The sequence below is a fragment of the Ambystoma mexicanum genome, chromosome 9, assembly GCF_040938575.1.
Source record: "Ambystoma mexicanum isolate Mex_15411 chromosome 9, UKY_AmexF1_1, whole genome shotgun sequence".
Classification (NCBI taxonomy): domain Eukaryota; kingdom Metazoa; phylum Chordata; class Amphibia; order Caudata; family Ambystomatidae; genus Ambystoma; species Ambystoma mexicanum.
In genome coordinates, this window is record NC_090931.1 from 1,429,147,521 (window position 1) to 1,429,174,229 (window position 26,709).

A 26,709-nucleotide genomic window follows, 5' to 3' on the forward strand; every position below is an offset into this window, starting at 1 on the left:
AAATACAAATACAAAATTAGTAAAAATCCAAAGTTGACACCTATGTTTATCGCCATTGTGTTTTGGCACCGTGCGCACATTCCTCGCGCTGCAAATTGTATGTTGTGCATTGCTCTCTGACCCTGCGTAATATAACTATTAAGAACGAGCGCCGCAGGCGGGGATTCCCCGTGCACACGAGCTGCGGTTGCAGCCTCGCCTGTCTGCCGGCCGTGGCTTCAGCACACAGCGGGCGGAGTTGTGTTTTCGCTCCCCTCTCCTTCCTGGTTCCCCTTTCGCTATGAGTTGGGGTGCGGTCAAGGCGCCGGTACCCCGGCAGGCGGCGCCGGTGGCGGGTGAGAGCACGAGGAACGGCGCTGAGTTCGTCAGTCGAGGTGTCGTCTCAAATCACGGGGACTTCCTCTTAATTCTGCCACTTCCAGCACTCTCGGTGCCAGACGTCACCTCACCCACGCCCTCACATGCTTTTAACAATCCCGCGGTTTCTGCATCGGCTTAGTGCAGGAACGCCGGGCACCAGTGTGGCAGCGCTCCCTCTGCGGCCGGATCGCTGATTCTGTGCCCGCCTGGCATGGCACCTCCTGAAGACACAGGTACATTCTGCTCCTTTCAAAGCTTCTCCCCTCGGGGGCATTGATGCGTGCAGGTGGGCCAGGTAACACCGTGCCAGTGGGGGCGCATGTTGTATCCCGATCTTGAGAAGTTCTTTGACACGTCACTGCTGTCAGGTTCAAAGTCCAGCTGGTACGGTTGACCTTAACCTAGACTACAAATCCCAGAGTGCCTCAATTTCGGTTAGCCAAAGACAGAAAAAAAAAGTGGTATGGTATCCGAGTGGCACAGATGGCGCGTGCAGTGCAAATTCTGTAGTGTCTTTGATATGTACGTGCAACCTGCAGTAACAGGTTCAGCCCTTCAGACTTTCCAAGTCAGCTAATACTATATAGCGCCTAAATGCGGGAGAGTTCTGACATGAAGCACTATACAAAAGGGATATGTTAGTGTTATCTGGACAGCTCATTTTGTAAGATATATTAATTTAATTATTAATATGGTTTGTAGTTCTTCAAAAGTAAGTAGACCGGTTGGGTCAGTGGATTCGAATGTCTACTTTTCACAGCTAAGACCCACACTGAAGGTCAGAACTAGAGCTTAGGTGCACCAGGGTTTTGTGCCCTGAAATAAATGCATGCATTAATAAATAAATAAATAATTTTGAATTCCCGGTCAAGCGGTCCAATGTTAGGTGTGAGTAGTGCAGACCATGAGTAGTGCAGACCGTCCTGGCTCGTTCTATGCATATTCTGGAACCTGCATTTATAAAAACCGACTAAGACAACGTTGGCGAGACAAAAAGACAGGCTTGTTAGACTCACTAACAGCTGCCATGGGTCAACTTGAGATGTCAGGGGGAATTGAATGGAAAAAAAGTCACTTAATTTAAAAATGATCACTGAGTTTTTTGTGAGTCCATAAAATGTTGCATTACCCTGTGTAGTAAGGTGTTGATAAATTTGTGGTGCTCAACCAGGGTGAAAGATAAACCCGATTGGGACATTACACACTGTGATGTTAATCATTTATCATTATTCTTAGTTCTTCTTTTTAGGCGGGAAAAACAAAAACAAATGAGCAATATTGTCATACGGGTATCCGGTTAAATTCGCGAAAACATATTTTCAAAATACCATTTTGTCAAAAACAATTTGCTGGAAAAAAACTTTTTGAATGTAATATTTTTTATTTAATATGTTTTTTTTTGTTTCGTAAGTAAAAAAAATTGTCAATACAAAAACCGGGGGGTTGGGGAGGGAACCCCGCATTAAAATGTTTCTTTTTTTTAAAAAAACATTCAGAATTTTTTTTTCAGGCAAATTTGTGCCGACAAAATGGCATTGCGAAAATATGGCATTCGAAAATGTCACTATAAACCTGTCATACGTTGTGATCTATTTACAACCTTTTGCAGTTAAAGAGGCCTACCAGAGAGAAAACTGCAGGATATTAAGACATTAAGACCTACAGCGGTGCGTGGGGTTGGTGAGGCTTTGGGCAGGCTCTATGGTAGGATGTTCATGTTTCTGGGGGTTGAATCCCTGGTGTGACAAACAAAAGGCCGACCTTGCAGATTTCTGATTGAAAAGTCTGAACCGGCCTTTTGTTTGCAGCCCACTGGCAGTCCCTTTGGAAGGAGGGGGGTCCCCGTCACACCCCTCCCTCCCTGCGTGGCCCCAACCCCTTGCCCAGTTCATGCCTACCACCCCACTTACCTGAGGAAGCTCGAGCAGCTGCGGCACCACTCTTCTGGCTCCCGCTCCAGCCTTCTGTATGTAGGGATTTAGGGGGCGTGATGTAAGAGGATTCAATTCAGCACTACAGCTAAGTCAACGCCTAGTCTAGAATACTGAATGAAAACCCTTATTGATATATCTTTATGTCCAGTTCATGCGTTCTGGATGACTACCCCTATATAACACCCCTCTGTTGGAATCCCCCTGACCCCACTGAGCCAAGAAGTAGTTCTGTTTTGCAAGTTAAAAGGTTTATTTGATAATTTAAACAATAGATATATATATCACACCTTATAATAAATTAATAATTGAATATCACACTTAATCTGATATGATAAAGATTAACAACTGAGAATCTGGCACTAGCACACTTCTTTATAATCACTAAGGAGTTGACATGAAATGGATAAGGTAGCACACTGGTAAATAGGGACAGAAGAATAATGTGGTAGAGAATGCTTTATAGAGTTCAAATGGATGCAATGTTGAATGAAAGGCAGTACAGAAAATACTCAATATGATTTCAACAAAACAATGTAATCACTTTTCTCTGGCAATCCACTCCCCCCCCCTTTATGCAATGCAAGGAAATGGAAGGAAGGCACACAGTTCTCAGAAATGCAATCAAATGTGATTCAGTTCACCCCAGCAAGCTTAGACTACAGAAGTTGAAAACACAGGCCCAAAATGCTTTTATATGTGCTGGCAATGAAGTGAAAAATATATGCTAAAAATGCTTTTAATTCCCTCTAGAGGTTCAGGGTGAGTGAAATATACTTAATATTAGTCCAGGCTCACTCTTGCAATGATTCAGGGATGATTAGCAGGTTAAACGAATTTCTGGCCAATGAAAGTAAGGAAGCTGCTGTTTTCACACGTGGAGGAATTTGCAAATCGCGGCAGATTTTTCCGAGTGCGCCGGGCGCGATTATAGAGGAACTACAAGGACAGCCTAGGATCTCAGCTTCCAGATGAAAGTTACTGCAAGTCTCTAAGACAAACGGTCGCGGAGATATGAGCGATATGGTAAAGGTCGTTTTTCAGATTTGAAATTTTAAAGTTCAAAGTGACAAGTGACAGTTTTGCAAAATGACAAGGTACAACTTCTAGGAGACAGTTCTGGTTAGATTAAAATAGATTGAATTATATTATTTTAACTAAGAGATGGGTTCTGCACAGTTCTACTAGGTACTCACAATATATTTTAAAATAGAATGGGCCTCGCCACGGATCTGGTCAGGTTTTGGACTGGACTCCGGTTCAGCTCTCTGGTTCTGCTAAGAGCGGTCTGGGTCAGCTCTGCTCTGCTGGTCTGGTCTGGGTCTCTGGTTCTGATCAGGTCTGTGGGTCCGGATACAGCGGTCTCCGGTTCAGCTGGTCTCTCTCTGGATACAACACTGCTTTCTGTCAAATGGCAAGAGTTCTTGCAAAGAATTCAAACAGCTCGCCTGGCTGTGATAGTGGCAATGATTTGAGGCCTGCTAAAGAGGGATTTAGCTTGTAGTTGACCTCTCTGCTACAAAGTCTGAAGTAAAGTCTTGGTCTCTGAAGGTGGATAGATTGAAGCCTCTATGTTGGCTTTCTGGAGCTTGATGGAGGTAAAGTATGGATTTTTCCAGCAGAGCGTCCCGCAGCAGATGGAAACGAAGGTCCCTATCTGTCCTGTCTGTCTGCTTTTATCTGTTTTTAAAATGGGTGTGTGTGCAGCATCACTAGACCCTACCTCTCTCTCAGCTTCTAATTGGTCAAATTTCCCTTTCTCACTTGATTGGGAAACTGAAGTGTGTGTCAGTGTCACGACCTCTCACACAACTCACACAACTCTTGCCTCTTCACACCCCTCCTCCTCATCAGGCGCTTCTCGCCGTCGTGTTTCCCATTTACACCATCAGCAGGGAAAACACGGCAGGCGGAATACCATGTTGGGCGGACCTGTTACTTTTCGCCCTTTTCCACGTTGGCGACTGCCATGGCGCCTCCTGCACAGCCGGCAACGTCAGGAGAACAGGAAGTGCCGGCAGCCCCAATCGCTGACCGCGTTGCGCTCCACGCAACGTACGCGAGCAGTCACGTGATGCATCACGTGATATCACTCGCCACTTCAAAAGCAGCCGGCAAACAAGACTCTTTGCTTCACAGCTACTTCAACTGCCACGGAGGACTGTCACGCATCACCCTTGCTCTTGTTTTCTTCGACCTTGGAACTCTTTTCGGACTTGCTATTGGATTACCCTTGGATTTGGCGTGCTCTCTGATTTTCCGGACACTTGACCCTTGCTGTACCCTGGACTTGCTTCTGGATTGCCCTTCTGTTTTGTAACCTTCGGGTTGCTTCAAGCTTTGCTACAGACCCTGCCATACTCCACGAGGTACTGGGAAGGAGTGCCTACATCATCATTCCAGCCTGCCGTGGATTCCTCTGCGTAGGTTCACTACCTACATTCCATTCTATTAGGTAAGCTGGTGTCACTGCATCTTGTTTCAACACATGCTATTAATTACCCATTGCCATTGTCATACTAGAGTATTCCTGATTATAACTTTTGCATTACAGCATTCAGGGGTCCTTCCGGCATCCTCAATACCAGGCTGACGACAACACTCCAACACTCCTTCCTGTGGCCTCAAAGATTGCTAGGGCAGTGTTTATATTCTGCTCGAGCGGTATTTGGGGACGGAGGCATTTAATAACTGCACGACCATCAAGTCGGACCCATCAAGTTAGAACAGACTGTGAAGCCTTATGGTCGTCCAGTTATGGATGTTTCAGCCGGGGATCCTGTGACTGCTTTAATGCAAGCAGTGACATCGCTTAGGTCAGATATGGCAGCTGCTACCACTGCCCTCCGTACTGATTTAGCCTCTGCCACCACTGCCCTGAACCATCGTCTTGATGCTATGCAAAGCACCCGACACCCCTTACCTGCTGACGCTGAGTTCGGCGATGTTGCCTCATCCCAAAACACGGTCCCCATCACCCCACCTACTTTGCCAGCCCCGTCAGTGGTGGTTCAGACTCCATTTCCTCTAGCAGCCCCTGAGAGGTACCAGGGAGATCCTTTGAAATATCGCACTTTTATAAATCAGTGCAAATTACATTTCTTATGTCGACCTCAAGCTTTTTCTGATCCAGTCTCTAAAGCGGCTTTTCTTCTCTCCCATTTGTCGGGTGTGGCAGCCACATGGGCTAATCCGTTTTTAGAGAGCAACCACCCCGCTCTGTACGATTTCGAATTGTTGACTCAAGAAATGGCCAAGGTTTTTGACACAAGGTATAAAGCCCAATCCAGAGACTTGGAGCTCTTAGATCTCACTCAAGGTCGGTCTACTCTCATTGAGTATATTACCAAGTTTAATCAACTCGCCACCGAGACCTCATGGCCAGAAAATAAGAAGGCAGTAATCTATTATCGAGGTCTGTGTGGTTCCATGAAGGATGCTTTGTCTGTAGTGCCCTCCCTTCCCTCACTTTTTCTTGATCTGGTAGATTTAACCTTACAAATCGACGCCAGGCGGGCAGAACGTAAGGGGGAAGTAGGGATATCCCAGACCTCACCTTCAGTCTCATCTAGCACCTTACCTGAACCTATGCAGATCGGCGGGGTACGCAGTCCTATTACACATGCCGAACGAGAGCGCAGGAGGGCAGACAATGCTTGTTACTACTGCGGACTCAATGGGCATTTTGTAAAGGAGTGTCCACGACGACCAAGAAACAAAGCTCCGGGTTTTCCGAAGACTCGCCCTTGAGATCAGGGGTTGGGGCGAGTCCTATACCTAATACCTCTGATATTGCTTTTGGTCCCATTCGTCCTGTGGTGGTGCAAGCTTCATTAAATCTAGCTGCAGGAGTTTCCCATGCAATACAAATAGTGATCGACTCTGGTGCTACTGGTTGCTATATAGACATAGCGCTAGCCAATGCTCTAAACCTACCTCTGGTCCAAAAGAAACACCCTGAACCGGTTCATGCAGTAGATGGGACATCTCTAGCCTCTGGACCGATCTTACACCAAACTGCCCCTCTGGAAGTAGTCATACAGGAGGTCCATAGAGAAACCATGTCTTTTGACCTCATAGCTACGCCTCAGTTTGGTGTTATCTTGGGTATTCCGTGGCTAAAAAGGCATAACCCATTGATCAACTGGGGAACAGGTCAGGTACTTTTTGAATCCGAAACATGTCAATACTATTGCTTGCTTGAGACACCTCGGGTTTCCAGTCCCGCAGACATCCTAGGGGTAGTCGCTTCATTAGACATAGAAGACAGGCCCGAGTCCCCAGACACACACATAATAGGGGCAGTCACGAATAACATACCTCCTGAGTATCATGAATTTCGGGCAGTGTTTGACAAAGGATCTGCAGAAGATCTTCCTCCACATCGATCTTACGACTGCCCCATTGATTTGATCCCAGACGCCCCTATCCCAAAGGGGCGGATATACTCCTTAACCCAAACAGAGGAGCGAGTCCTTCAGGATTACATACAGCAGGCTCTGCGCCTAGGTCATATACGCCCATCAACCTCTCCAGCTGCAAGTCCCATCTTCTTTGTGCCAAAGAAGGAAGGGGATCTCCGTCCCTGCATTGATTATAGGCGTTTGAACGCCATCACAGTAAAAAACCGCTATCCTATTCCTCTCATTACCCCGTTGTTGGACAAACTTACTCATGCCACAGTTTACACCAAGTTAGATTTACGGGGTGCATACAATCTCATACGCATGCGAGAGGGAGATGAATGGAAGACGGCTTTCTGCTCACGACAAGGGCTGTTTGAGTATACAGTTATGCCGTTTGGTCTCTGTAATGCTCCTGCTACGTTCCAGCGCTTCATGGATGACATATTTGGCGATATCCTGAACGCATACGTAGTAGTGTATTTAGATGACATATTAGTCTTCTCTTCCTCTCTCGAGGAACACATCAAACATGTCAAGGAAGTGTTGTTACGTCTTCAAGCCAATGCACTATTTGCTAAACCTGAAAAGTGTATTTTCCATACCAACCAAGTTGAGTTCTTGGGGTTCCATATCTCTCCAGGAGGTCTCTCCATGAATCAGTCTAAAGTTCGGGCAATAAACGATTGGCCGATTCCAACCACACTCAAACAATTACAGTCGTTTTTGGGTTTTGCCAACTTTTACCGACGATTCATAGCTGGGTTTTCTTCTATTGTAGCACCACTCACTGCGCTCACTAGCCCTTCAGTCCCCTATGTCTGGTCTGAAAAACAACAAAAAGCTTTTGATTCATTGAAAACTATGTTCACCACTGCTCCGGTGTTACAACATCCCGACCCCGAACTTCCGTTTGTCCTTGAGGCAGACGCATCCTCTTATGCACTTGGAGCTGTACTGTCCCAGCCATGTCCTGCTACTGGTCGGTTACATCCGGTGGCATTTCACTCTCGCAAATTCACAACAAGCGAATTACACTACACAGTCACAGAAAAAGAATTATTAGCCATTAAGGACGCCTTACAGACCTGGAGGCATCACCTTCTGGGAGCAAAACACCAGACGGTGGTGTTCTCCGACCATAAGAATCTCCAAGACCTTGCCTCCTTGAAATGTACCAATAGTCGACAAGTACGTTGGCATCTTTTTTTTGCCGCGTTCGACTTCGTGGTCAAACATAGACCTGGTGTAGGGCATGGGAAAGCAGACGCCCTTTCCCGTTCCCCTGGGGGGGATGTTCTACCATCCTTCCCTGAAACCTTGTTGAGTGAATCTCACGTGGTTTGTGTTTGCACACCATCACCTACATTGCAGTCCACCATACGACAATGGGTCTCCCGATATCCACAGTCACTAACAGAATGGGATCCCGTTATGCAGGATGGGCTGCCCTTTGTACATGGGAAGCTTTTTCTTCCCACAAGTGAAACCAGGAATTTGGCGTTGGAATGGTCTCATGATGCTGCCATAAATGGTCACCCCGGACAGCATCGTACCCTAGAATTACTCAAACGATGGTGTTGGTGGCCGGCTATGAAACGAGACGTACAGAATTATGTTAATACCTGTTCGATCTGTGCTCAGGTCAAGTCACGTAGGGGCCGGCCTTTGGGTCTTCTTCTTCCTCTCCCGGTTCCTCCACGTCCCTGGCACACGGTCTCAATGGACTTGATTACTGATTTGCCACGCACACAGGGTTTCGATACAATATGGGTTGTTGTCGATTCCTATACCAAAATGGCTCGTTTTGTACCTTGTAAGGGAGTACCCTCAGCCCCGGTTTTAGCCAAGTATTTTTTCAAGTCTGTCTTCTGTCTCTTTGGTTTGCCCCATGTTTTGGTGTCCGATCGAGGCACACAGTTTACCTCTCGTTTCTGGCGGGCCCTCACTTCTCTGTTAGGGATTGATGCTCGTTATTCCTCTGCTTACCATCCAGAGAGTGACGGGCAAACTGAGAGGGTTAACCAATCATTGGAGCAATACCTACGTTGCCTAACGTTACAATATCAGGACACTTGGCTTAATTTATTGCATCTTGCCGAATTTGCTTATAACAATTCTTTGCATTCTGCTACTGGTTTTTCACCATTCTTTGCTCTTTATGGCCAACATCCTCGTACCCTTCCTCTGCCAGATTACTCCTCTTCTGATACCCCCGCTGCCTCGGCCTGCACTAGGGATTTAGTCTCAATCCATGCCCAGACATTGATCCATTTACGTGAGGCCCAATCTTCCATGAAATCCACTGCTGACAGGAAGAGGGCGGATGCTCCTGCGTACAAGGTGGGGGACAAGGTTTGGCTCTCCACTCGTCATTTACACATTCCTGGCTGTCGCAAACTTCTCCCTCGTTTTGTGGGTCCTTACAAGGTGGCCAAAGTTCTGAACCCGGTGGCTATGCGTCTGGCTGTACCTCCTGCTTGGCGTATCCACCCGGTTTTCCATGTCTCCCTGCTTAAGCCTTGCCCTGGTCCAACCCGATTGGTAGCCCCTCCTGCTCCGGTCTCGGTCTCTTCCCCTGATGTCTTTGAAGTTCAGGGAATACTGGGTTCCCGTATACACAGGGGTGGGCTACAGTATCTGGTGGACTGGCGGGGTTATGGCCCAGAGGATCGCTCCTGGGTTGCTGCTCGAGATGTTCACGCTTCTCGCCTGGTGGCCAAGTTTCATCGGGAACATCCTTCCAGCCCACGCGGTCGTGGGCCTTTGAGGGGGGGCTCTGTCACGACCTCTCACACAACTCACACAACTCTTGCCTCTTCACACCCCTCCTCCTCATCAGGCGCTTCTCGCCGTCGTGTTTCCCATTTACACCATCAGCAGGGAAAACACGGCAGGCGGAATACCATGTTGGGCGGACCTGTTACTTTTCGCCCTTTTCCACGTTGGCGACTGCCATGGCGCCTCCTGCACAGCCGGCAACGTCAGGAGAACAGGAAGTGCCGGCAGCCCCAATCGCTGACCGCGTTGCGCTCCACGCAACGTACGCGAGCAGTCACGTGATGCATCACGTGATATCACTCGCCACTTCAAAAGCAGCCGGCAAACAAGACTCTTTGCTTCACAGCTACTTCAACTGCCACGGAGGACTGTCACGCATCACCCTTGCTCTTGTTTTCTTCGACCTTGGAACTCTTTTCGGACTTGCTATTGGATTACCCTTGGATTTGGCGTGCTCTCTGATTTTCCGGACACTTGACCCTTGCTGTACCCTGGACTTGCTTCTGGATTGCCCTTCTGTTTTGTAACCTTCGGGTTGCTTCAAGCTTTGCTACAGACCCTGCCATACTCCACGAGGTACTGGGAAGGAGTGCCTACATCATCATTCCAGCCTGCCGTGGATTCCTCTGCGTAGGTTCACTACCTACATTCCATTCTATTAGGTAAGCTGGTGTCACTGCATCTTGTTTCAACACATGCTATTAATTACCCATTGCCATTGTCATACTAGAGTATTCCTGATTATAACTTTTGCATTACAGCATTCAGGGGTCCTTCCGGCATCCTCAATACCAGGCTGACGACAACACTCCAACACTCCTTCCTGTGGCCTCAAAGATTGCTAGGGCAGTGTTTATATTCTGCTCGAGCGGTATTTGGGGACGGAGGCATTTAATAACTGCACGACCATCAAGTCGGACCCATCAAGTTAGAACAGTCAGCGTGATGTCATTTTATGGCTTGCAGAGAGGACACTCCCCTGTCAAATTGCACACAATCTATATTTGATCAAAAAAACATATTTGCACAGGTACACATTTGTTTAAAATTACATGCACCCATCACATATCACAGGAGGTATACCCTGTCCAAATCTGCTCTTCCTGGGGGCTTGCATTCAGAAATGGCAATATTTTGCACTTTTTAACTGGTTTGCAATATCGGACATTAACCCAAACTTACACACATGTGCGCAAGGAGTATGGACATTAATTGATGAAGTGTCTGATTTTTAACATGCAGACATTTTAAGTAATATCCTCTTAACTGCTAGCTTGCCCCCAGATCATACCACCGGTTCTAAAAACCTCTTAAAATGTGGGCAGAAAAATCACAAGAATTATGGTATCATTTATAATATTTTCACATGTCCGCTCTATGAATGATCCATCTTTTTAGAGTTATGTTCTGGCCCCAAAGGGGTGTGGTTTCCCCCCAGCACAAGGTTGAATTTCTGGTTTTTCCAGTTCTGCCAAGCCAGCTTGCTCTCACAGGCAGTGCCCCTCCCCTGTCCTTCCAGGAGGAAGCTACATTTACGACTCCCACCAATAAAACATTTGCCTGAGTCAGGACAGGGCTTTGTTCCATTTCCTGCAGAGCCCAGGTAATTCAATCAGAGAAGTGTCATATCCCTTTTGGTGGGATCAGCAAAAAGGCAGCTAGGCCTGGGAACACAGCTGTTGTGCAAGTCTCAACTCCTGTCGGGGGTAGCTGGTGGGCAGAATTCAGTTCCTTAAGCCAGGCCCCATCTAATGTCACTTTTAGTTACCCAGTTTTCTGCATTCAAATAAAATTAACAATTTTTTTACATATGCAGCTAGAATGCTGATTCTAAGTTTAAAACTATGACATTTAAACAATTTCAACCTATGTGACACTCAAAGTAGGTCACTCATTTCTTTTAAACATTTAGATTTTTAGTGTCTTTCAGTCCAAATTTACTTAAACTGCTGAAATCCACAGCTCAGCCAGTCTTGTTATAAACCTTCAAGTCACTTCAGAATATAACTTTACATTGGATCCACCTCTCAGTAAGTCTTTCTTTGGCCTGTTTTGGGTTCATTTATTCAGTTTTACACAAAAAAGTAAAATCTGGTGTTGTTTTAAAACGCCGGCTTTTGGATAGTGGTGAGTACTGGTAATGCACCCATTTTTGGGATTTAAGAAGTGAATTCCCCACAATTCTAGGTTGCTTTTGGCAATCAGCATTGCCATTCCCAATGGTTTCAGGCTACTGTATGGGTAGTCCAATGGTGGTTTTAGGCAGTGCCCTTCTGTGCCTATAACATCGGCAAAAATGGGTGGCAGCCTATTCTTCATGCATTTCCCTGGGCATTTTCTGGGAAGCTCTGGCCATCATGATGTTTTCAATGCCAGTACTGCACAGTTTTTGAGGTAGGGCTCGGATGCATGGGTAAAAACATCCCACAGTGACCCGCGTTACTTCATTTCGAAAGGTCTTAGACCCACAATGTATTGCTGCTAGAGTTACCTTGCTGCCCAGCAAGCTTTCCCTTTTCACATCCACATAACGCTGGAAATACACTAAAGATGTTCTCAGTAGGAGCCAAAAGCAGCATGATAGGTATCGGCCATCAAGCGGGAACTATTCATGGGGAACAATGAGCTATTACAGAGCATTACGCAAATGACCTTCCACCTGAGCTGCAAAGAATTCATTCTCGTCCATAACATATGATTGCCAATGATTTAAAGGTCTTCTAGGTGACTCTGAATGCTCCATTGGACAGTTTCCTCAACACACAAGAGTGAATGCCCTGATGAGGCACCGGTAATCGTCAATTACACCTTGTCCTACTCCTCTTGCCCCCAGCCACCACTTCTGAGAGAGGTCTCGCTTGCTTATCCATGTCCCGTCTGTGTTGCCTGGCCTTTCATTTGTTGCTTCTTCCTCTGAAATGGAGCAGAAAGAATGCATTCCACCTCGCCATGATACTCCTGCTTTGCAGAAGTCTCACAGGCTGATGCCACAGGCCAACCGGGAGGGCGAAGATGGCATGCGCCCGGCACGGGTGTTGCTAGGTCTGGAAAAGATCTGGGGCTACGCTAATGTCGGGATTGTCAGCACTCGGGGCTAGTTAGGCTTTTGGTTGTAGACCCTGAGATTCGATCCGGGGCTACAACCAAAAGACCCGGGGATATAGCCCCCTCTGCCCCCCCTAGCAACGCCTCTCGTATGCGGACTGGGACTAGGAAGCGTGGCACTAGGAGTAATGACGATGGACTGCAAGGAATCGCAGCAATACCACCAAGTCCATCCTCCTTTTCCCACCCATGCCCCAAATGTTGAGGGACACTGGCACATTGGAAACCCAAAGAAACAACCAGATCACAGAGAAGTTCTCTCAAAAATGGTATAGTTTAAAAATATTGTCATAATAAAACAAATATACAAATCTTTAACAGAAAAAGTTCCAGGGTAAAGTGAGCAGCACCTTTGCTCCGAAGTCCTTCTTTCTAAGACCTTGCAGGCATCCATTTTGTAGCCAGAGTCAGGGAAAGCTGTTTCTTGAAGCCCCTTCCGGGGAGCTCGCGCTTCTTACTCCTGTTAGGGCAAATAATCTAAACACATACACGTTCGCAGGAGCCAGTCCTTGAAGTGCTCTTCTAATACAGCAAACAACTCCTTCTCGGCCGAATGAAAGTCATCTGCTGAAAAGGGGTTGTTTGCTGCATTAGGAAAGCATTCATAGTGCTGCGCTGTCCTGTTGCTTTAGTTAAACAGGCTGTTTTCGCCTCTCTCTTTGAAAGGGACTCGCTTGGCCCACTTGTGAAGGGATAGGCCTTTGAACAGAGTGACCTAGGCTTGAGTCCCAGCCAGTCTTTTTTTTCTGGTGCACCACATTAAAAAAAAATATATAATATTCGATGCCCCAGAAAAAAACAGACTGGGCCTCAAATCCAGGTGGCGTGGCTGAAGGGGCTAACCATTCACCACTGGGCCACACGAGTCCCTAGGAAGCACAGGGCTCTTTGCCGTGTTGTGTTTCAATAGAGCAAACAGTTCTGTGAAAGGAACGAAACCGCATGAGTCCCTTAGAAAGGGGCTTGTGTGGTTCTAGTGCTTTAGCTGTGAAAAGGCAATCACAGCACTGTGAGTGTTGCACAACTAAAGGAACTTGACCACACGAGTCCCTTTGAAACTGACTCGTGTGGTCTATTTCCTTAGCTGCAATCATAGGGCTCTTTCCTGTGCTGTAACAGTACTGTGATTGCCATTTCACATAGGTATTTTAAAATGGAGTCTGTCTGACTATACCAGGACAGGGCAAGGAAAATAAGGCCTGGTTCTCTTTAATCGGTACTTTTCTTTCTTTTTCACCTGGATTCACTTACAATTGCCTTTCAGTCTAACTTCTTTTAAACCTCCATCACTCAAAGGAAAACAAATTGCAGTGCGGATACTGAAGACTAGTGACACAGAGGAGAGAGTGGCCTACCACCATTATGATTCCCTTCCTGGATCCAATCAGCCCCTTGGAGCCATGTAGGAGACTGCCGCCAAACACTGGCAATATATCCTTATAATTGGTTTTTTTATAATGCGCTTACTACCCAGAGGTTTCTAAGCGTGGACCCGGGGATCGAACCTCTGTTGCTCCACATCGATGCTTCTGGTTTGTGTGCGCTTTACAAATGTCTAAATAATTAAATAAATAAATAAATACATTGTCTTGCTTCCAAGGAGCGCACGTTGCTGCTGAGCTATACTCCCGACCCAAAGGTGGGTCTCACCTGATATGCTATCAGGTGAGACCCAGAGCGGGCGCATTGCAGAGGGGCAACCTTCAGCCATAGTGCTCCACTCTCCACGTTATAAATGCCATATCATATCATATCTTTCTGAAATGATGTAATCAATCTGGCGTCCTCACCGAGCAGGGTCCCAGAGACGTGTAGCATCAGCTGGGAGAGAGACATCTTGCGTTAAAACTCACGACTAAGACGAGGAGGAACATGAGGGCCTTGTCAAAGAGGTACTTCTGTATGACACCTGTTGGCCTGGGGAGTCAAAGCGCCAAGGTAGCTGTTACTTTCAAGTTAACTAGGCTCCTCTAGTCACCAAGCAGAATCTAAATAGTTCCCAGCAATTCTAATACCTGTAATGACAGAATATGGGCCTCATTACGAGTATGGCAGTGTGGGGAAAAAGCGGCGGTAACGTAATTACCGCCACTGTTCACGCTCCGTCATACTACGAGGCTGGCCCTGGAGTGGGGGATTTACCTCCAGCATCGTGCTGGAGGTAAATTCTCGCACAGTCCGCTGAAAACTCTCAAAATTCGGCATAATTGCCACCACAGTAATTCCGCCGGTGGTAATTCCTCTGAAATCCCCAATGGAATCCTATGGACTCCGAATTAATGGGGACAAATTAATGGTCTCCAACTAATGGGGACCAGATTACAAGTGGCTAGCCCCACTTGTAATCTGGCGGTAAATCTGCTTGACCAAGTGGCGGTAACGGTAATTCCATTGGGTGGTATTCCAGCAGATTTACAGCCAGGAATACCGCCCAACTCGTAGTGAGGCCCTCTAGTCTTTCCATGCTAGCACTCCCTGGAGCAAAGCACTCATAATTTGGGACTTTTAAATGATAGCAGGGATTGCAACATGGAAGGTGCCTGGTTTGCATGCTGTACACTCTGCAGGCAAGAATTGTTTAGCTATGTATTGACCTGTATTGGAAAGGGAACACTACTCTCAGAAGAGGCTGTGCCCGCGGTTGCTGCTTTACTAAACAACCATAAACGAATCAGCACATGCCTAGGAGCCATAAAGACAGCACTGTTCAAAGGGCAGCGCCGTGTGTACTTTGCTCTGGTATTCATAGAGCGCCAGGGGACCACTCCGGTGGTGATAGTGTGCGGTACAAACATCCATTAACATTAAGATAGCCAGGTGAGCTGTGTCACAATATAGAAAAATAAGTCTTGCCCCCGAACAGGAAAGACAATTTGCTGCACAATTCATGTGGGTCGACTATTGTTTCGCAGCATGTCGCTGCTTCTTCAAGGACTTGATGAAGATGCAATAGGTTCTGAAAGCGCTACTATCCCCTGTGCGAGATGCACTGCTTATGTAATGGTTACACTTCGTATAAGTCTGAGTTTGGGGTAATTGTATATCTAGGGAGCAAGCACATACCAACGAGCTGGTGTCAGGGCGCTAATACCAACCTCTCCCGCCCCTCCGCAGTACCAGTAAACCATTTCCCTGTCGGCGACATTCCTCTGGTCTGCCTTGGCTCAGGTGTCCAGGAGCAGGGGTCTAATTGGAATCCTAGTGCTAAAAAGCAGGCGCCAGCCTTATAGGCACTGTGAAATTCTGGCTAACTCAAGGCCTTGACCGCTGAGGATCTTAGGAAAGGGGCAGTGTGTGTAATGAATGCATGTGGGAGTCCTAAAGAATAGGCCTGGGGGGGCAACACGCTATGGCCATACATGTTACTCTTATGGTCACCGAGAGCCAGTGGAAAGCACTCCCCTTTGGATAATGACTCCCCCCTGCCGACTTTAAAAAGGTGTAAAATCCGTGCATTCTGAACCCAAAGATATTGCACACCTCATGCTCTCACTGCCGCTTTGCAGTGCTATTATTATGATAGGATGGGTTATTTATAACGTGCTTAACACACAGAGGCTTCTAAGCGCGGACCCAGGGATCAAACCTGTGTTTCTCCATGTCGTCTTGCTTCCAAGGCGAGCACATTGCCCCTGAGCTATCCTCCCGAGATGGTATTTATTGAGCGCTGGCCTAGCTTTGAGAAGCAACAAAGCGCTGTACAGAGGTGTACAACAATACAGATCCACAATGGAGCGCTTTACAGAGGTCACAACAGAACAGATATACAGCGGGGGAAGGTGGTCGGAGGATACAGAGGGGCACAGAGCAGAGATACCAGGTGGCGGGGACGACAGGGGCGGGCGGCTTCTAGCAAGTCAGGTGGCACGAGAGGTGACGTGATGGCCTAGGTGTTGAGGAGGAACGATTCCATTGGTGATCCATCCCCTTCCCGCGTTCAGCCGTTATGGCATTGCTTAGTTAATGTTGTTCCAAATTGATGTTTCATGAGTTGCGCCCGTTCCTTGTTAGAAGTTGAGATAGTCTAGTGGGCGAATTTGTGGATAGGCAGTGTTATGGGGGTAGGATTCTGTTGTAGCTCAGTTTAACAGGAAGTGCAGACAGGCGCAGGTATGATCAGCAGGAAGGTTGAAAGGGAGAAAGGATAGCTCAGGGGCAACACATTTGTCTTGGAAGCGAGACAACGGCCACAATACAGGTTCCAATCCCGATCCTGCGCTTAGGAACCCCTGGCTGGTATTAAGCGCATTATAAATGAACAATCACATTTTTAAAAGTATTAGATAAAGGTCTTTGTTGTTCAAGCATCAGTTCTATGAAAGTCTTTTAGGCCCTTTCCAGTCACGTAGACACAAGGAGACACCAATCGGCCGCCTGACTCATACCAGCTTAGCCCCCAGCTGACATCCACATGGAAAATTCCCTCAAACACTCTCCCAAAATTGTCTGGGGTGCTAATACATTCACCCACATTCCAACCTCACTCACTGTGGCCAGGACAAACACCCAAGACACGACATATCTTGCCCCCTCGCACAGTATCTCCCATGCACACACTCAGGCCATGCATGGTGAGGCATACACCTCCTCTCCTTCTTCACGCCTATCTTCGTCATCGTGCGGATTTACTCTTATCCTATGGTGTGCGGTTTTAAACCTACGCCGATGACACCCAGCTGATCTTTCACATTAACGCCCCTGAATCCGATCCTCCGAGCAAATTACGATCATTCTTGGCGTCTATTGGGGAATGGATGGCGCGAAATTGGCTGACGTTAAACGCAGAGAAGACAGAGATTCTGATGATTGGCTCCCAGCCGGATAACGACCTCTGGAACTCTGACTTCTGGCCCGATTCCTTGGGCCCATGCCCTGTGGCCTGCACTTCAGTAAAAAAGTGTGGGAATTCAATTGCAATCGTCTGGCTCCAGAGAAGCACAGATTGCTTCTGTTTGCAATGATGGGTTTCTCAAACTCAAACTTTAAAAAAAGGTTTGACCTTTTATTCCTGTACATCTTCTGCCCCGCATAGTACCAGCCTCAATAATGGGATCACCTGACTACTGCAATGGTATTCACCTAGGGCAGCTGGAGTTGTTACTACACCGTCTGCAGACATTGCAAATGCTCCGAGACTTACTCATCCTCTGCCTCTACTTCGCCAGCTCCACTGGCTCCCGATTAAGCAGCACATCGAATTTAAGATTCTATACAGTGTGCAGTGAGCTGGCCAACACCCTGGCCCTTCTTTTCTTGAACATAAACTCTTACGCTGTTCTCCTTCTAGAACTTTGCGTTCGGGTTCTCAAGTTTTGTTCACTGTTCCTAGATTTCATAGGACTCGGGCTGAGGGTGTTCTTTCTCAGTGTTGGCTCTGAAGCTGTGGAACGCTTTCCCATCTCAGCTGTGAGAGCTGTCGGACAATTTTTCTTTTCGTAAAGCTTTAAAAACATTACTTTTTGTTTAAATTCGGGTTGGGGATCTTCGGCGGTCTGCCTAGGTAGGCGAGACCTCCTGACAACGTTGTTGTTTTGAGGTTTTTCTTGAAGGCACATGGACTGCATGAGGATCTCATGACTTGACCCTTTAAATTGAAAGTTGGCATACTCTTTTGCATGCGCTGCACCCATACTGGTTGGGCTCAGGTGTGGCGTGTGGACAGAACTTGTAGGTCCCTTGGGGTCTTACTCAAGTAAGCCTTGAACATGAAGATTTTCTATTTGGTCCTCCATTCCTACAGAAGCCCGCACTTTCCACTCTTTCGGGGTGGGTTTGATATGGTCCTATTGTGATTTACACAGAGTCTGGAAGCCAGATTGTGAATTTGATGTCATTTCATGGCGGGCTGATAACCTATGTTACAGCAGTTTCCGCTGATACAACGGTAATGCTTTTTTAAAGCTAAATCCAGTACTTTGACTGGAGTAACACAAGGACCATCCTTGGGATGAAGAAATGGAAGTAAGTGTTTGAATACTCCCTATGCGTTTAGGGTTCTTCCCAGAATTTGGGCCACTCGAAAGCATTATCCAGTCTATAATGTGTCTCAGAAATAAGATCTCCGGTTTGAACCCATACATACAGAAAAATGTTCTCGTTCAACCACATGTGATGGTATGAGGAAAGGATGGAAACCCTGTCTGTGTTGGTGCTGGATTCTTGAAGTTTTCACGAATGCCGTGGTGATATGGGTGAATGATGAGTCTTGACACTTGATTGTACGCGTAGTCTTGATTTAATGGGCAAAGAATTGCCACGGTTTTGGGAGCACCTGTAGAGCTATTCACATGGGGAAAGCCAACAGGTGTTTCGACCAAACGGTCTTTCTCAAGGCTATGCTGTAAGAGATTGTAGTTATGGGCCTTGATTAAGGAAGCTGGATAGCCACTGTGTGGCCACAGAGGCTTCTGGATACATGATGTTGACCTGGTATGTGTTCCATTCGGAAGCAAATGTGTGTGTTCACAGCCCAAATCTGAATGTTGCCTATCAACTCATCTGGCAGCCACACGTAGATGTTAAAGAGGACCGTTGGCGGTGGCCAGACATGCAGTACTCTGCATATAACATTTACGGTTGACGAGATCCTCAGGCCAATTCTGACTCATTGGCTTTGCTCGGAAATGTACGAATGGATCCAGTTTAGTCAATTACGTACACAAATCTATGAGTATTTGATGAGCCATGTCTAAGACTGGAGCCATGTCATGCAAGATCTGGACTCAGAGTTGCCTACTTTGAGAGCTCGTAGGAGGCCACCTCCCACCTGTAAGGTAGGGTGGTTTTCATGCCCCTAAATAGACGGAAAGCTGCATTTGTTCGCAGGAACCCTGAGATCTAACAGATTCAGTGCTTTCACCCATCATGGGCAGCCACGGTATCGTGAGCCTAAGTTCGAACCAAAGAGAACCAGGCTGTGGGCCTGATCTAAATATCAGAATACAAGATGAAGAAGGTTTGTGCAGCGAGAGTAATGGGGCAAGTCGCTGCAGAGATCTCAACAGCGGACTGTGCATTACATCCCTGATGACCCCCACTTTCTTCTCGAGCCATTGCCTACATATATACTGTTCTGGCAGTCTGTGCTCCTCAAGCCCATTCTTCCTTGGAGCCCATGTTCCCACACGCCAGCAGGAAAGGATGGCTGTCTTTGTTCTCAGAAGCTCCCTCTGGACCTCACTGAACTAGCGGAATGTGGCTGTTCGCACACCAATGGCCTACCCTCTGCTTATCTCCTGCACAGCCTCCTTGGTTCCCTGGAGCCATGCTAGTGGAGTGTTGGAGCGTTGCAAGTCAACATACCATAGCTTTCAATGGGATAGCACAGGCTCATATTAGTGAGGTTCCGAAATTGCGCAGTAGCAGTGATAGACAGAAGGGGACCCATACAGAACTTTGAATTGGGCAATGCCAGTGCATTATTTATTTATTTATACATTTGCATAGCGCACTTAACCTGTGGGCGTCTAGGCGCTGGTTACAGCTTAGTATGTTACCAAACAGTTAGCAGGACAAGGGCTGTGTTACGTTGGGTTCCTGGCCAAGCATGACACTGACACCAGTGTAGGAACAGGAAACATCTTTGCTGAGTTCCAGCTCTGGGTACAGGGTACAGGATTCAATTCAGGCCCCATCAGGTAAGTTACATGGACAGAACATCCACCGCCATCCTCTCTCGCCATCTTCTCAACTGCACATTCACAGAACATAACATTCTCACACACAGCATTCCATGTCAGTCACTCACAGCATTCCATGCATGCATCGTGCAGGGAAAGACAAGACACAACAGGCTGCTATTGAAATAGGTGAGTTTTCAGGTTCTTGCGGAACACGCTGTAGCAGGGCTCGGATCTCAAGGTAGGGGAAAGGCAGTTCCAAAGCTTAGCCAGAGAGACGGCTTCTCAGCAGTACTGCTGTACTTTGAGGGGGAATTGCCCGCACTTTTCAATAGTACCGCTTTTGGATTGTGATCACACCCAATTTACATATAGGTTTTTCCCTTCACAGCAGGCTGAAAAATAATGGGTTGAAAGACTGCCCAGAGCATTTTTCAGTCGTTATGATTCATTCACGCGTTTCTATCGTACTCTGGTGTTGCATAAGTCACCCTATGTGTCACGAGTATGCTCAGTCATGAGTATCAAGCCTGCTGGGGCTAGACTCCCGCACTTCCCCCTCACTGATGACACTGAATGAGGCGAAAACAAGTCGGATGTTGCTTGCAGTCTTGTGCTGAAGTGATGCAACCTAGGATATGATATGATAGGTTATTTATAACACGCTTATTATCCAGAGGTTTCTAAGCGGGGACCCGGGGATCGAACCTGTGGTGCTCCGTGTGGACTTGCTTCCAAGGCGAGCACGTCGCCTCTGAGCTATCTTCCCGAGACAAGAGGTTCAGACGGGTCTGCCTCTTTTCGGATAGGAACAAGCTTGATTTAAACCCAGGTTTCCCCCCTTCTGCAATGTCATGACAACTATGGCTTGGAAGGTTGTCGGTTATAGTGTTACTACCTATCAGTCTTCAGTATTGATTAATCAGACCCCCCCCCCCCTCAACGTAGAGTGATTTTGCAATCAATAGAAAATCTGAAAAATCTGCCTTTTAAAAAAGAAAAACATGAAAACAGACTTTTTTGCAGCAACACCCATGAAAACAGCAATTTTTGACAAAAATTGCGTTTTTCGAAAAACCCAAAGTGCCAGAGGTCAGAAGGGAGGGATGTACATTAGGCCAGAGGCCAGAGAGGGAGTGATGGGCCAGAGGCCAGAGAGGGATGGATGTACATTGGGCCAGATGCCAGAGAGGGAGTGATGGGCCAGAGAGGGACTGATGGGCCAGAGGCCAGAGAGGGAGGGATGTACATTGGTCCAGAGAGGGATTGATAGGCAAAATACCAGAGAGGGATTGATGGGCCAGAGACCAGAGAGGGATTGATGGGCCAGAGGCCAGAGAGGGAGGGATGTACATTGGGCCAGAGAGGGAGTGATGGGCCAGAGACCAGAGATGGGGGGATGTACAATGGGTCAGAGACCAGAGAGGGAGTGATGGGCCAGAGACCAGAGAGGGAGGGATGTACATTGGGCCAGAGAGGGATTGATAGGCCAAAGACCAGAGCGGGATTAATGGGCCAGAGACCAGAGAGGGATTGATGGGCCAGAGGCCAGAGAGGGAGGTATGTACATTGGGCCAGAGAGGGAGTGATGGGCCAGAGACCAGAGAGGGGGTGATGGGCCAGAGACCAAAGAGGGAGTGATGGGCCAGAGACCAGAGAGGGATTGATGGGCCAGAAACCAGAGAGGGATGGATGTACATTGGGCCAGAGAGGGAGTGATGGGCCAGAGACCAGAGATGGGGGATGTACATTGGGCCAGAGACCAGAGAGGGGGTGATGGGCCAGAGACCAGAGATGGAGGGATGTACATTGGGCCAGAGACCAGAGAGGGGGTGATGGGCCAGAGACCAAAGAGGAAGTGATGGCCCAGAGAGGTAACCGTGGATCAGAGAAGCAGCATTGTGTCAGTGGTCGCGGGGGTGGCGTGCTGGGGGAGTGATGGACTAGGGAGGGAGTAACTGGAAAAAAGAAGCAGCGAGCAGCAGATTGGGGGGCGGCAGATAGGCAGGAGAGGGCAATAGTCTAGTGGAAAGGATGTGAGGTATAGAAGGAGCGAGAGATTGGGGAAACGAGGGGAAGACTGGAGGCAAAGAAATACTGAGAAAGCAGGAAGGGCTGGAGAGTGCAAGCGGATGTGGATAAAGAAATACAGAGAAAGCAGGAAGGACTGAGGAGTGCAAGCGGATGTGGATAAAGAAATACAGAGAAAGCAGGAAGGACTGAGGAGTGAAAGCAGATGTGGATAAAGAAATACTGAGAAAGCAGGAAGGACTGAGGAGTGCAAGCGGATGTGGATAAAGAAATACTGAGAAAGCAGGAAGGACTGAGGAGTGCAAGCGGATGTGGATAAAGAAATACAGAGAAAGCAGGAAGGACTGAGGAGTGCAAGCGGATGTGGATAAAGAAATACAGAGAAAGCAGGAAGGACTGAGGAGTGCAAGCGGATGTGGATAAAGAAATACAGAGAAAGCAGGAAGGACTGAGGAGTGCAAGCGGATGTGGATAAAGAAATAGAGAGAAAGCAGGAAGGAATGAGGAGTGCAAGCGGATGTGGATAAAGAAATACTGAGAAAGCAGGAAGGACTGAGGAGTGCAAGCGGATGTGGATAAAGAAATACTGAGAAAGCAGGAAGGACTGAGGAATGCAAGCGGGTGTGGATGAAGAAATACAGAGAAAGCAGGAAGGACTGGAGAGTGCAAGCGGTTGTGGATAAAGAAATACAGAGAAAGCAGGAAGGACTGAGGAGTGGAAGCGGATGTGGATAAAGAAATACTGAGAAAGCAGGAAGGGCTGAGGAGTGCAAGCGGATGTGGATAAACAAATACTGAGAAAGCAGGAAGGACTGAGGAGTGCAAGCGGATGTGGATAAAGAAATACTGAGAAAGCAGGAAGTACTGGAGAGTGCAAGCGGATGTGGATAAAGTGTGGAATGAGTTGGGAGCCTGATTGGGAGTGTGGCAGTGGATGGGGAGTTTCAGTTGTGACTTGGAAGTGTGTCAATGCAAGTGAGTACATGCATGACGGGCAGAGTGTACGTTGTGATGGAGAATTGGTGAGTGTGAGCGGTGTGGGCGACTGGGGATGGGAGAACATAGAAAATGAATATTGTTACCATTGCAAGTAGATACACACATCAAAAAAAAATGATAGAGCAACAATAAACACTGTTCTGCTATGCCTCGCACATCTGGGACTCTTTCATTAAATTAATATCAGAGACAACATCCACATCGTGCAGATAATGACAACCTGGCTCTCTTCCAGCCTCACACACACTGCCTCTTTCTTGCACCCTGCCTCTCTTACCCTCCCCCCTACCCCCAGTCAATACAAATGTGCTGCAAACATGTAGCAACAAATATAATTTCTTGCTGCAAATATGTGTTTTTCTAATGCTACAAAATGTTTCATTTCATGCCTCAATGTCATGGAGGGTCTGCTTAATGTAAATGGGAGTGTACCAGCACTTTCTTGAAGAACTGCTGTTCACGCACTTATATATTTATTGATTTTACATTTGCAGGAGTGCACATAACCCTGGGGTGTCTAGGCGCTAGTTACAGGCAGTTAGCATCTAAGCGCTAGGTACAGGCAATTAGTGATCTTTAAGGGACACTGATTGAACAGTAGAGTCTTTAATGGTTTCCGGAACACACCGTGAGAGGGTTGTGCCTTCAGGGCGGAAGGAAGCGAGTTCCAGAGGGCGGCAGAGACAGGAAAGCTGGATCCTCTGGCTTTGGCGCGCTTGAACCTGGGAACGGTCATGCGGCAGGTTCGGACTGGCTTATAGGGCAATAGGCCCATGACCGAACCAAAAACACAAAATGGTGGTATGGGCCGGGTTTTTGGTCAAAGTGGGACACTTTTTCGACCAATGTGGACCAGTTTAATGAATTACTTCACTACGCGGCTAATAGTTTTTACCAGTTTTGATGAATAAATATTCTTTAAAATGCACAATTTGCATCACATTTTATAAAAAATTCTCCCCCTTGTGGACTACTCAAACAGTGTCACAAAAGGAATGAATAGCCATTTGCAACTGTGGCCACTTTTTTATTGGTGCCCGAGACAATTTGATGGCCCAGTCCTACCCGGTCAGGCGGTTGCAGTAGGCAGTGCGTGTTGGTCTGGTGGGGGATGGTCTGGCAAGTCTCTGGGCCAGGTAGTTGGGGGCAGTGTTTGAGAGGCAGTGATGTGTAATGGTGAGGATTTTGAACTTTTTTCTTTCTCTGATGGGGAGGCAGTGTGCCTCTTTCCTTGCAGCTGATCTGTGGCCATGTTGGTTGAGGGCAAGGGCTACGTGGAAGGCCGGCTTCCGGTAGGTTAGATATACCTTTGTGGCAGTGTCAGCACTTAGCGCCTGTGACGCTCCATCTTTACCAGCTCGCTACTAGCATGACTCAGCAGGCGTCTTTACTTTTAATGTTCGATCACCCCTCAGAAGTGCTGGTATTCATTTAATTGGGTGGTGCCCCCTTTTTAGGAGTGCCAGACCAATGGAGAATAGTGACAGCGCTTCTCTGCAGCCAATCACCTTCCAGCCTGCTTGCTAATATAGGAGTGGGAAGAAAGGGGTGCCCAGCCAACACGAGACACGCAGCAGCACCCCTCCTTACCACAGCACCCCACCAAATCCAACCTGTGCTCAAAGACCGTTGGGCCAGGTGGCACACGGCATTTAGGAGCAAGCAGCACGAGGTTCACACAAATACACACGTACCACTCAACAAACACACACACACACACACACATTGGTTTGTTGAAAAGCAACATTAACTAGAGGTTCCGTTAAGGCCTAGGTCTTCTCGCAATATACACGAAATACATCCTAAACATTGTACTAATATATGCAGTAAAACGCCCTCCAGCACCTAGAGACATTAACCCCGTGAATAATGGTCTCCCCCTGGATCTCCTGTCTTTTTAAGGACTCCCCAACTTTTTCCTATGGCCAATCTGGCAGTGTTTGGCCTTTTTCCTATGGCCAATCTGGCGGTGTCTGGCCTTTTTCCTATGGCAAATCTGGCGGTGTCTGGCCTTTTTCCTATGGCAAATCTGGTGGTGTCTGGCCTTTTTCCTATGGCCAATCTGGCAGTGTCTGGCCTTTTTCCTATGGCCAATCTGGCGATGTCTGGCCTTTTTCCTATGGCCAATCTGGCAGTGTCTGGCCTTTTTCCTATGGCCAATCTGGCAGTGTCTGGCCTTTTTCCTATGGCCAATCTGGCGATGTCTGGCCTTTTTCCTATGGCCAATCTTGCAGTGTCTGGCCTTTTTCCTATGGCCAGTCTGGCAGTGTCTGGCCTTTTTCCTATGGCCAGTCTGGCAGTGTCTGGCCTTTTTCCTAGGGCCAGTCTGGCAGTGCCTGGCCTATTGGACTCCATTTTCTGTTCCCAACTTTTGAACTTGAACTTCCTCTTCTTCTTGGCTCACCAGACCTCCCTGCCACCTCAACCATCCGAACGCAAAGCGCCCCTCCCCCCCCTTTACCCTTGTGCCTAGACGCATTTCACCCGGACACTTCAAAGGCCTTAACAAACGTTTACTTAAAAACAACCTTGGAAAATCGTCCTGATAGGCCACATTTTCCAGGATCTGATCACAAATTACAACAACAAATAACTCTGCACGGTGTGCATGCGTTCCCTCTGCAAAACAAAAATATAGTGCTGATTGGAACACAAATCATAGTCTGGGCGCTACGGATTGAGGCCTGAAGATGAAAGTGTCAGAGGGGGATATCTTGAATGAGTGCGAGTCCCTATTAAACACTTAGATTAACACTACAAACTTTAGGAATGCCAAGCAATGCACACGCAACACTTAACAATTGTTGTGCAAACGGATGGCTTTATTGTGTGTGTCTGGGAAAGAGTGTGGGGCAAAAGCCTATAGGGTTTAGGGAAATGTCTACAAACAATATTATATGATAGGTTATTTATAAGGCGCTTAATAACCAAAGGTGTCTAAGCATGGACCCAGGGATTGAACCTGTGGTGCTTTGTGTTGTCTTGCTTCCAAGGCGAGCACGTTGCCCCTGAGCTATCCTCCCGAGACAATAAGGATGTTCTGAAAGCAAACAGTGTCAGGGATGGTGAACGCAAAGTGGGTCTCTCTCCGGGTGCCCATCACCTTCAAAGATGACTTAAGAGTCCTTGTGCCTCCTTGGATACCCTATTTCAGAAAACAATCTGCAAAAGATGTGGCCAGCCGAACGTTCCAAATCCTAGCCTTAACAAGTCGTTTTGCCTCCTGCCTACCCTTATATTTCAACACAAATATTCCCAGTCTTGGCCCAAAAAAAGAGTTCACAAATTCCAATCTCTAATGTACAGCACAACTCTAACAAAACTGATACTAAGTCCTTGGAGGGCTCTTCCAGGGTGCACACAGAGTTTCCCCAGGCTTTACGTCAGCCTCTGGTTTCTCCTGCTTGCACTGGATTTCCTGTAACACTCCTTTTAGAATTTGTTTCTCAGCATTCATGCTAGATCTCTCCCAGGCCTTGG

The 26,709-nt window shown here is 47.4% G+C and overlaps 1 protein-coding gene across 1 annotated transcript in view; it reads left to right on the plus strand.

The window, feature by feature from the left end:
- Nucleotides 1-411: 411 nt before the first annotated feature.
- The window catches only part of SLC11A1 (solute carrier family 11 member 1), a 209,686-nt gene continuing 183,388 nt past the window's right edge, over nt 412-26,709 (plus strand). Inside the window, exon 1 of the mRNA XM_069616837.1 lies at nt 412-593. Coding sequence (XP_069472938.1) covers nt 572-593 — 22 coding nt within the window. The 5' untranslated portion in view covers nt 412-571. The remainder of the gene's footprint in view (nt 594-26,709) is intronic.